Source organism: Drosophila ananassae, assembly GCF_017639315.1.
Source record: "Drosophila ananassae strain 14024-0371.13 chromosome 4 unlocalized genomic scaffold, ASM1763931v2 tig00000073, whole genome shotgun sequence".
In the NCBI taxonomy this organism is placed as follows: Eukaryota; Metazoa; Arthropoda; class Insecta; order Diptera; family Drosophilidae; genus Drosophila; species Drosophila ananassae.
Genome location: NW_025319042.1, coordinates 957,404 through 969,750, shown reverse-complemented (window position 1 = coordinate 969,750; position 12,347 = coordinate 957,404). Strand labels below are relative to the sequence as shown.

The 12,347-nt window shown below is 34.4% G+C and overlaps 1 protein-coding gene across 1 annotated transcript; it reads left to right on the top strand.

The window, feature by feature from the left end:
* Positions 1–6,881: 6,881 nt before the first annotated feature.
* LOC123257887 (trichohyalin-like) lies at positions 6,882–10,408 on the top strand. The gene is made up of 2 exons (XM_044717856.1): positions 6,882–8,937; positions 8,995–10,408. Exons 1-2 carry the CDS (start codon positions 7,899–7,901, stop codon positions 10,131–10,133), a joined length of 2,178 nt encoding a protein of 725 aa, XP_044573791.1. The 5' UTR covers positions 6,882–7,898; the 3' UTR covers positions 10,134–10,408.
* The last annotated feature ends 1,939 nt before the right edge of the window (positions 10,409–12,347 follow it).

Genomic DNA, 12,347 nt, shown 5'->3' with positions numbered 1-12,347 from the left:
AATAAATTTAAGCATCCTCTTATTATTGTTGCTAACTTTGTTTTTGAGTATCTGGCAATACACCCTTTTCAAGATGGGAATGGCAGAACTAGTAGATTGATGACTAATTTAATGTTGTTGCAGCAGGGTTATGATTTTGTATCTATTGTATCACATGAAAAGATAATTGAAACTAACAAACTTGATTACTATTTAGCGCTTAATAAAACACAAAGTAGCTGGAAAAGTGGCAAAGAAGATATTTCCCCGTGGTTAATATTTTTTCTTAATGTACTCAAAACGCAAGCAAATGAGGCGCATTATATTCTTGAGAGGGAGAATACTGAATATTTATTATCAAGAAAACAATTGTTCTTCTGGGAATGGGCACTTAGCCTTGCAGATAAAGAATTTAGTAGAAAAGATGCTATAGAAGCTCTAGGATTTCCTCCAAGAACAGTAGAGGCAATTACAAAGAAACTGCTAGGGATGAAATACTTACAGCGTCTTGGAGAAGGCAAAGCCACTAGATATAAAGTTATTATTTAAAAGTTTTAGTATGTTTTTCAAGATTTTTTTAAATCCAGTCTTATGCACAACTTTGTTTGCAATTTTACATTTTTATTCGATTAAAAATTGCATTTTAGCAATAAAAAACTTACTTATTGTAGGAAAATCTTGTGTTTGTTCTCATATAAAACTATTTATGGAGTGACAATGGTACATGTATTATACTTACATTTCTGATTCGAAAATTTATGCAGTTGTTTCTAACAAGATTGGTCAACAAATTCTATTGTTTAAAGGTGAGAAACAAAGTAATCATCATTTCCAGTATTGCTTTTATTCTACTGTTTTTTATCAGCAGTGCATTTTTAAAAAAAGATCAGGCGGTTCATAGCGATAATGCAACTAGTAGCTTTTCAGTAAAAACTCAAGAATGTGCGCCGCAAAACCGCACTATATATTTAAATTTTTCTGGTACAGTAAATCCCTTACATAGAGCTAGCCTTGTCTCAAAAATAAGTGGTAAGATTATTGCTATTTATTTACCTGATGGTGAAAAGGTAAAAAGAGATGATGTAGTGTTAAAGATAGAAGATTATGACAGGATTGAGCAAGCTCAGAAAGCCAAAGCTTTATTAAAGCAGCGTGAAATTGAGTATGATTCCTCTCACAAACTGAATAAAAAAGGCTATGGGGCACAAATACAAGTAGAAGCAGCTTTTACTGCGTTACAAAGTGCAAAAGCTGACCTAAAAAGGCTAGAATTGGATTTAGAAAATACTGCAGTCACATCTCCTATAGATGGTTATATTGATAAAATCAATGCAAACGAAGGGGATTTTGTTAATGCTGGGCAAAAAATAGCTGACGTGGTTAATTTCGATCAAATTCTTGTAGTGTTATACGTTTCGGAAAATGAAGTAAATAAAATAGAGCTAGGCAGCACAGCTCAAATTAATTTGCTGGACGGAAAAGAATTGGCAGGTGAAGTAAGTTTTATTAGTAAAATTGCTGAGCCTAAAACTGGGTCTTATAGGGTAGAAGTAAAGGTAACTAATAATAAAATGATATCCTTGCAGGGACTAACTGCCAACGTAAGGCTACCTTCAGGCGAAAGATTTGCATATAAAGTTCCTTCTTCAGCCCTGAGCTTAAGTGACGAGGGTGCTCTTGGAATAAAGATTGTTGATGACAATAATTATGTAGTATTTGCACCAATAGAAATTGTTGATCATGAGAGCGATGGGGTTTGGATAGTAGCAAATAACGAAGGTAAATCCATAAAGTTAATAGTATTGGGCCACCTATTTGTTAAGCCTGGTGATAAGGTTTAAGACATAAGATCCTTTGACCTTACCCAGAAAAAGTGGAGAGAAAGTGTGGAATGTTTTTTACAAAAAGAATGATGCATCAAATTGTTCTGGAATGCAATAGTTAATAGTGACGTTGTTTGTTATAAAAAATTTCTATGTATTCAAATATTGCAGTTCTAGTGTGTTGAGCAGAGTGTTGTGAAGTATCAATAAGTATTTCTCTTTTCAATGAGCTAAAGAAGCTTTCTGCAACAGAATTGTCGTAACAACAGCCTTTATTACTCATCTATATTCTTTACAGCTAAGAGATATTGATACCCTTGCGCAGTATATTGTGAACCTTGGTCACTGTGCAGCAGTAGATTTTTAACAGGTTTACGCCTATTAATGGCCATTAATAAAGAGTTCATAACCAATTGTTTATTTATTGCACTACTCATTAACTACCATACGTGAGAATTATTGCTGCCAAATATAGCCATCCCTCCTTGGTTTTGATGTAAGTAATCCCATACTTTATTTGGTTGATCAACAATAAAGTTTTGATCTAGTATATTGGGAGCTACAGCTCTATTATCTGTTTGTTGTTTTTTAATTTTAAACTTTCTTCTCAGTATAGCCCTGATGTCATTTTTCTGCATAATACTTTGCACCGTTTTCAAATTGCAACTTTTACCCAAAGCCTTCAATTCAGCATGAATTTTAGGAGCTCCATATCTACATTTAGAAACTTGATATATTTTTTGAATAGCTTCGAGTAGCTCTTTATTTGCTGATTCTCTACTGCTTATTTTTCTTGTGGTCCACTTATAGTAGCCACTAGCAGAAAATCCTACATAATTCCTGTACTTTATAGCAGTTACTATATAAAAAAATATTTTACTCTTTTTGACTGGCCAGGGCTTTTTTTTAAATGTCTCTTTCCCTTGTTACTCTTGCTTTGTAAATCAAACCTCTCTTTGTCGTAAGGAGCCATGTTACCTCTACCTGGAAATGCATCTGCTGCCGACTTTTTTTCGTTGTGTTTCTTTATCCATTTTCCTAATAAACCACCCTTTATTCCTAAATCTCTTGCTATTTTTGTAATTGTTTGACCTGCCTTTCTTTGTTCATTTGCCAGCTTAACAGCTTCCAATTTGAATTCTGCCGTATATTCTCTTACCATTTCTAATCCTCCAAAATTTTATTTTACCCGAAAAAACTCTTTTCTTTCTCTCCACTTTTTCTGGGTAAGGTCACTACTGCTATTCCACGTCAAGAACAACCATAAGTTCATTAGGGTTCACATAACCTAAAGCATTTTTTGCTTGCTCATCAAGCAGATCTAAATCTAAGCTTTTTTCATATAAGCCAAATACTTTGTTGTCCAACTTTTCCTTTTCAGAAGAGACATCCTTTAGCAAAAGTTTATTGTACTCGATTTCTTTTTTTAAATCGATTAACGTCAATAAGCCACGTTTACCTGTAATTGTGCTAATGCTGAAATATAATGTAAGGGAAGAAATGAGTAAGGCTGCGCTTAAACACAGTAACTTTTGCTTCTTTTTAGATATAAGCACCGTACTTTCACATATAAAAAATATATAACATGAAAAGGTGAACAAAAAGCTAAGAACCTTGACGCGCTTTACACCTTGGCTTTACCTTATTTATAATGTAAATCTTACCACCCCTTTTCACAACTTTACAATTTTTATCTCTGTTACGATGAGATTTTAGCGACCCTTTGACTTTCATATCTATAGTAAGAATTAAATTACTTTACATTATAATCACTTATCAAGAGTTAGTCAATTGATAACATTTTATTAAAATATTGTATAATTGTTGCTGATACTTCTTCGATCGACTTTTGCGTGACATCGATAATTGGCCAGTTATTCTGTTTAAAGAGCTCCTCTGCTTCTTTAATTTCCTTTTCTACTTTCTCAGGGTTAGCATATATATTATTATCTTCGTTGTTAATTGAAGTAAGTCTATTTTTGCGTATTTCTATTAGCCTACTTACGTCTATTGTTACCCCTATTGTCAGTTTATTTTTTAATTTTGCCAAGTCGACATAAAAGGGTACCCCACTAACAAAAGGAATATTTGCAACCTTATAGCCTCGGTAAGCTAAATACGTACTGGTGGGAGATTTTGATGTACGTGAAACTCCAACCAAAATTATATCTGCTTTATCAATATCTTGAATATTTTGTCCATCATCATGATTAATAGTGTAGTTTATTGCCTCAATGCGCTGAAAATATTCGTTATTTATCTCAGTATGCAAGTCAAGCTTTTCGTCTTTTTCAATTTCAAGATAAGACGAAATTTCTCTAATAATATGTGATAATATTGCTCTATAGGGAATTTTCAACTTTATACAGTTATCTTTTAGATATTTTCTTAGCTCATCATCAGTAATAGTGCATATAACAAAATTATGCTCATCACTTTTCCTATTAATTTCCTCCAGAATTTTGTCAATCTGCTCTTCTCCTTTTACAAAAGACCAAACATATTCGATCGTTTCTACAGAACGAAAGTGTTTCAGAGCTGATTTTGCAACTGATATAACAGTTTCACCACTTGAATCTGATACTAAGTGTAGATTAAGCTTTTTAAGGGTCATATACTAAAAATAATAGCTAGCAATCTGCTACTGAAATTATGCTAATTTGTTGACCTACGTAAATATAGAAAAACTATCCTGTTGATAAAACTCAAACTAATTGGTAAATTCTTAACACAATTATTCTCAAAATGAATGTTTTTATTAAAGCCTACAAATTTCTCTTATTTTTCTAAGAAAGCTCTACCTTGGCTTGGGGTGATTTGTTTCGCATGTTTTTTAATTGGAATGTCTTTGGCGTTATTCTTCTCCCCAGAAGATTATAAACAAGGAGAAATTGTACGAATTATGTATCTTCATGTGCCTTCTGCATGGCTTGCTCTTGGAATATATGGATTAATTGCATCACTCAGTTTCATTTCATTGGTGTGGAACAATAGCATTGCTAGTGTCTTGGCACATGCTGCTGCTCCTGCAGGGACAGTCTTTTCGGCAATATGTTTAATCACAGGCAGCATCTGGGGAAAAGGAACCTGGGGCACTTGGTGGGTATGGGATGCAAGGCTTACTTCAATGCTGATTTTATTTTTCCTATATGTTGGCTACCTTTCATTGTGGAGCGCTTTTGATAATGAAGCGAGGGCAGAAAAATCAGCAGCAGTATTTGCCATTTTTAGTGCTATAAATATTCCCATAGTAAAATTTTCTGTGAATTTATGGTCTACTCTTCATCAGCCTGCAAGCATTTTGAGAAGAGGTGGAGTAGCAATAGAAGGTTCTTTGCTGTTGCCACTCATTGTAATGTTTATGTTTTGTGCCACATTTTTTTTAGTAGTGTGGATACTGTATTCGCTTTACTTAATTAATTTATATAAGATAAAGAGAGAAATTAGTGTGCGGTATTAGATAGTCTTGCAATTCTATAGCTAAAGTGGCTTGGGTTTATCTACAATTTGAAAAACAACAAATTCGTCATTCCGCTACTCGTTAGCGGAATCTATGCTGAGATACCGCGAATGAATCGCGGTATTACGTAGGGAAACCATTCTTGCAATTCTATAGGAAAAATGTTTTATCTGGCTTGGAAACTCTTTATTTAAGAGGTGTAGGAAAGGCGTAGATTTCTCTTTCCATTTGTAGCGTACTGCATTAATATTTATGTATTAATCTAGAAAATAATGATGAATAATATTGTAATTGTTGGTCTGCAATGGGGTGACGAAGGCAAGGGTAAAATAGTAGATTATCTTTCTGAGAATGCAGATGTAGTTGTGAGATTTCAGGGAGGAAATAATGCAGGGCACACTATAGTAGTAGATGATGAGGTTTATAAATTAAATTTACTGCCCTCTGCTGTTTTGAGGCCAGGCAAAATATCTATCATAGGAAATGGCGTTGCTCTTGATTCACACGCTCTAATCTCAGAAATAGAGTCATTGAAAGTTAAAGGAGTAGACGTAAACTATAACAACTTGATGGTATCTGAGAGCTGTCCATTAATACTTAGCGTACATAAGGACAAGGAAAAGCTATTTGAAGATTTAAATGGAAATCACAAAATTGGTACAACAAATAAAGGGATAGGACCATGTTATGAAGATAAAGTTGGGAGGAGAGCTATACGCCTTTGTGACTTAGAAAACGCAGATGAGCTCAATAAAAGATTGGATACTCTTTTGAATTACCACAATGCTATCAGGAAAGGCCTTAACTACCAGGTAGTTAAAAAAGAAGAAATATTAAAGGAAATTCAAGAGATTTCAGAAAAAATTCTTTCATATAAAAAACCTGTGTGGAAGATATTAAATGACTTGATGAAAGAAGGTAAGAAAATAATATTTGAAGGTGCCCAAGGCGCATTTTTAGATATCGACCACGGAACTTACCCTTTTGTTACTTCAAGTAATACTGTAGCATCGCAAGCAATAACAGGCTCAGGGTTATCCTCCAATGCTTACATTATTGGTGTGGTAAAAGCTTATACAACAAGAGTGGGCAATGGCCCATTTCCTACTGAGCAGAAAAATGAAGTAGGAGATAGCTTGTTTACTATAGGTAAGGAACTTGGAACAGTGAGCAATAGAAGAAGGCGTTGCGGATGGTTCGATGCAGTTTTAGTGCGCCAGGCCGTACAACTCTCTGGAGTTTCAAGCATTGTATTAACCAAATTAGATGTGCTTAATTCTTTTGATACAATTAAAATATGCACTGGTTACAAGTATAGCGGAAAAATGTATGATTATTTACCCGCATCGCATTCAATACAAGGGGAATTAGAGCCAATATATGAAGAGTTTCCTGGCTGGAAAGAAAACACTCAAGGTAAAAGGTCGATTGAAACATTGCCTATCAATTTAATAAAATATATAGAAGGGTTAGAAAAATTAATAGGTGTACCAATTCATCTAATCTCAACTAGTCCAAAGAGAGAGGATGTTATTAAGCTTAAAGATTTCTGAAAACGTCTTTGTATCTTAGAGCCTGTACGTAATCTCAAAAAAGAGATAAAGTGAGAGGATAAAGTATATAAAGTAGGATATGCGAAGTTTATAACCAAGTGACATAAGTCGAGAAAAGTTTGAGATTATTGTAGCAGATCTGGAATCTTGCAGAAAGAAGACAAAACCAAGAACACTTGATTTACATGATATATTTTGTGGAGTGTTATACGTGTTAAAAAGTGGTTGCCAGTGGAGAATGGTATCAAAAGAGTTCCCAAAATGGCGCAATTGTTACGACTATTTTAAGAAGTGGAGTGAAAAACCAGATGTAAATAAAGAAAGTGTTCTGGAGCTGGTATTAAAAAAAAATAATTGCGACAAAACAATGGTCGGAAAAGCTTCTGCATAATTGATGCACAGAGTATAAAAAATGCAGATACTGCTGAAGCTATGATGCAGGCAAGAAGATTTCAGGGCCGTATTGCAGTAGATACGCAAGCATGCAATTTATACAACAACAGCAGAGATAACTGACCGTAGCAGTGCTGTGAGAATGGTCGAAAATGCAAAAGAAAACCTCTCGGGAGTTAAAAATGTACTGGTTGATGCAGGCTATACTGGAGAGAATTTTGTAACTCAAATAAAAACGATTATTGGTGCAACCGTTGAAGTGATCAAAAGAAATGAATTACGTTCCTTTGTTGTATTGCCCAAAAGATGGGTTGTGGAGCGATCTTTTGCTTGGTTAGAAAAATGTAGAAGATTGTGGAAAAATTGTGAGCGAAAACTCAATACTAGCCTACAAATGGTCGTTCTGGCTGTCACTGCCTTACTTCTGAAAAAATTATGAACAGGCTCTTACTAACTCTTATCTAATAAAAAAAATACTTGTGTAACTTCGAATAGTCTATTATGCAAGACAGCAGTATAAACATGTAGTAAGAAATGTATAATGAAAAATAAAAGCTCAAGTTTAACACTTGCAGTTATTTTTACACAATTAAGTAATCATAAAAGTTAGTGTAGGACGAGGTTATACAGTTTGATTTCTTTTAATATATGTTAATTGGTATAATATAAATATAGTTAAGGAGGCGTATTATGACTGGAAGTTTGGCTAAGGAAGAAAAAACAGCAGAGGCAGGAAAAACAAGTAATCAGTCAGAGAATTATGATGTTGAATCAGTTATAAGGGTAGCATCATGTGCTTGGAATGCAATACATTGCTTGTTGGCATCTTATGAATACGATCTATATTCGTCATGGCTTGAATCGCATTTTACATCCCTCAAGGACTGTATCAATAAAATGGAAAAAGACAATTCTTTCACTAAGGACTCTGCTATAATAAAGTTCTGCCGCTCAATTGCAGAAAATAATAAATTATACAAAGAGTTAAAAAATTTAAATAATCCTGCTGAAAAATTTTCTCAATTAGAGAAGATAATAACAGGCTTTAAACTAAAAGACCTAGAAGACAAGGTAAGCTTCTTAATGCTTTTGAAAGAAGAAAGTGACTTCACTGCTATACAGAAGGCTTATAGAGATGAGTGGAGTTTTTATGACCTAATAAATGATAGAGATTTTAAAAAAACGTACATAGATAAAGCAGTAACAGAGTCTGCTAATAAGAGCTTTAAGAAAGATATAGATAAATGCATAAAGTTGGCAGAGCAGGGAAAAAAAGCTGCAAGTAAATATCTTGGAAGGAAAGGCGTAGAGCTTCAAGCTTATTACACAGAAACTGATAACGCTTATAGAGTTTTGAATATCAACTCTATTAATTACAATAGAAGTGAGCCAACCAGGATGAGTGACATTTTACAGCAAGAGAAAGATATTAAAGAGCTGAATATCTATTGCAATAAAAAACATGAAATACACGCTCATCGGAAAGGTAAGGAAAGATATTATGAATTTAAAGAGGGCGCATATTATGAAATGAAAAGCACTTGGCCTGTAAAGGATGGATCCGAAATGTGTACCATGATTATAAATGTGAGTAGCGATGGCATAACTGAAGTACTAAAATTTAATGATGAAGATTTTGTGCTATCGGATGAGATCTTAGAATTGATAAAGCAAAATGATGAATTATATATTCAAGGTCTCTCCTTATATGATGCTGTACTAGAAAAAGGTAAGGCTGCTGATGTTGTACCTACTGCTAATAACAATTTTCAAAATGAATCTATAGTGGCCTATCGCAAGGAACCAGAGGGGGAATTAGACCCTAAAGTTGATGCTGACAATAGCCTTCCTCCTTCTATTAATAGCAATGCATCAACTCAAACGGAAGTCAATTTACAACACACTGAAACTCAAACAGAAGTTGCTTCACAACAAATCGAAACTAAAACGGAAGTCAATTTACAGCACACTGGAACTCAGACAGAATTTGCTTCACAACAAATGGATGAATTGATTTTAAATAATCAGATGCTGTCCGAAAAAAACGTTGAATTGAAGCAAGAAATGTCAAATTTGAAAAAAGAAGCTGTTGAATTGAAGCAAGAAATAGAAGCAGGGTTGCAAGTGATAAATAAAAAGCACCATGAATTAATACAAGAAAATCAGCGACTACAGGAGAAACTAGAAACAACCCAAGCAGAAGCTAATCAAACAATTGTAAAGTTAGAGAAGCAGAATAGCAATTTACAAGACAGGTTTGAAAAAGAGGAGCAAAAAAACACGGAATTGCAAACTGAACTGGCACAAAAAAATGAAGAATTAGCAGGTGTGTTAAAAGAGCTACAAGGGAAAGCACAAGAACTTAAAGGTGTATATGAAGAAAAAAGAAAGCTAAAGGAAGAGCTGAAAATTGTTAATGCAGGAAAGAAGAATTTGGAAAAAGAGCTAAATCAAGCACGAGAAGATGCGGAACAGATAATGGTTGAACGACGCCAGCAGAAAGAGCGCTTGAAAGATCAGCTAAGAGAATTAGATCAGGAATATAAGGTACAAGTAGAAATTGAGCAAAAGATTAAAGAATCAGATAGGCAGGATAGCGATTTACAAGATACACTTGGAGAAGAGAGACTAAAACTCAACATTGAAGAACTAGAAAACGAGTACGAGGAATTTCCAGGAGATAAGGTGCTTACACTTGAACTCACTAAAGATGAAGATAAAGTCGAAGAGTTAAGAAACGAGCTAGAGCGTGAGAAAGAAAAGTGTAAACAATTATTAGAAGAAGAAAATGAATGGGGTGATGAATTGGTAGGAATGCTTGATGGACTGGAAGAAAAAATTCGTGCTGATGAACAAAGGAGCTTCAACAATCAATTAACGGGAGAAATTTCTAATGAGTCTGGTAATGCTCCACGACAGAAGTAAAGGTTATCCAAATCTTCAAGCGTTGATAATGAGTCTTATGTTCCACTGAGAGAGAAGACAACATTACTCAGATCTTTAAGCGTTGATAGTGGACTTGATAGCGATGAAGAAAATTGTGATAATGATTTATCTTTCAACATAAGTCCTATAAGTTCTATTTAGAAGGTGGCAGAGAGTAGAAACGTAGGTAGGGTATCATTGTGAAGATGGTTGGGGTTAAGTTGCAACTTAAGTGGGGCGCAAAAGGTCTTTTGTGTTGATAATAATTTAAAATCTATAGTAGACTAAAAAAGATTATTAAATTATAATATAACATATGATAAAAGACGAGAAATCGAAAACAATTTTTGAAGTGGAAGGGGCAGTAACTGCTTTACTACCTGCAGCAGAATTTAGAGTGAAACTGGACAATGAACATGAGATTATCTGTCATGTATCAGGGAAAGTGAGAAGAAGTAAAATACGCATCATTATAGGGGATAGGGTGTTAGTTGAGATGAGCATTTACGATAGGAATGCGAGAAAGGGTAGGATCATTAGAAGGCTTAAAGGTACAAGTGACAGAACGATCTCTAAATAATCTTATTCTTGCTTCATCATCGAAAAGGCGTATAGCTTTACTAAAACAAATAAACATTGAGCCAGGTTTAATTTTGCCAGCAGATATAGATGAAGCCCCTTTAAAAAAGGAACTTCCGAAGGATTACTCAATCCGTATGGCAAAAAGTAAAGCGGAGAAAATACAAAGCTCAAATCCAAATTACTTTGTGCTTGGTGTTGATACAGTTGTTGCTTGTGGTAGAAGGATATTGCTCAAAGCTGAAAACGTTGAGCAAGCAGAAAAATGTATCCGCTTGTTATCAGGAAGAAGGCATAGAGTATACACCAGTGTATGTCTATTAACTCCCGATCAATCTAAACAACATATCAGGACTGTGGTTACAATAGTGAAATTTAAACGTCTCAGTGAACAAGAAATTAAGTATTATTTAGCATCAGAAGAGTGGAAAAATAGGGCGGGGGGATGCAACATACAAGGCCTAGCTGGAGTGTTCGTATTGTTCTTACGCGGCTCCTACTCTTCCGTTATAGGGTTACCATTACATGAAACCTATTGTTTGCTAAGCAATTATTTTAACTTCAATTTATATTGAAATACCTTTATTAGTATCTTTTTTTTGTTGTGACTCAGCAACCTGTTTAGCCCAATCTAGTGGTCTTTTATTTCTGTTAGCTAATGCAATTCTATTGCGATCATAACCATCAGTGTGTTCTGTTAAAGTATCTCCTCTTTCTTCTTCTATTACTCCAGCTTTCAGTTGTGCTTCATCTTTCTCTAGTAATTTATATAGTTCGCTATTTTGATCTACAGTTGGATTAGTGTCATTATTTTCTCGTTCTGCCACTGTTTTTTCTAACCACTTACGTATAGGGTCATATTGTTTACCTTCTCCTATCTTTTCTAAAATGTTTTCTGAGAATGAATCTTTAGGAATATTTTCTTTAGTAGCCTGTTGTGCCGGTTCTCTTAACCCTTTATCCGGGTTTCCCAATGCTCCTTTTAACTCACTCGTATCTCCGATTTCTTTTGGTTCAATGTTTTCTAAGCTCTTCTTTAACTGTTCAGGATTTACTTGAGATTGTTCATTATTGTCATGAGTTGGAGATGAATAGCCCGAATCGTTTGCTTTTATGTCTGTTGAGCTGTCTTTTAGCAACCCAACTTCTCTCAAGCGTTTTTTAGTTTCTTCGCTAATCTGACTCTGATCAGCTGGTTTTAACCCGAGATTTTCTTGACCTAATGTATTTTTAAGTTCTTCAAATAGAGTTAGATTACTTTGTCTAATATGTTCTTCTAATTTCCTTCCTACCTGTTTTAAATCTGTTTGAGATTTACTATCACTATTAGTTGGAGATATATAGCCTGAATCACTTATACTATTTGGTGTTGAAGCAGAGACACTAACAGTTGGACCTTCCACTATTTTTACATCTGCTAAATCGTCTTTTTGCAATCCATCTTCTTTATCTTGTGACAGTTTATCAGTAGGATCAACTTGCCTTAATCCTCTATTATCCTGCTGTGATCTATCTCTGATTTCTTTAAGAAGATTTTCAGGTGGAGTTTGATCACTTTGTTCAATGTTCTCTAAGCTCTTCTTTAACTGTTCAGGATTTACTTGAGATTGTTCATTATTGTCATGAGTTGGAGAT

Coding starts and splice junctions, on each gene's coding strand:
- LOC123257887 (XM_044717856.1), top strand. CDS start 7,899: ATGACTGGAAGTTTGGCTAAGGAAGAAAAAACAGCAGAGGCAGGAAAA. Junction 8,938..8,994: donor TGATGCTGTACTAGAAAAAG/GTAAGGCTGCTG, acceptor ATGAATCTATAG/TGGCCTATCGCAAGGAACCA.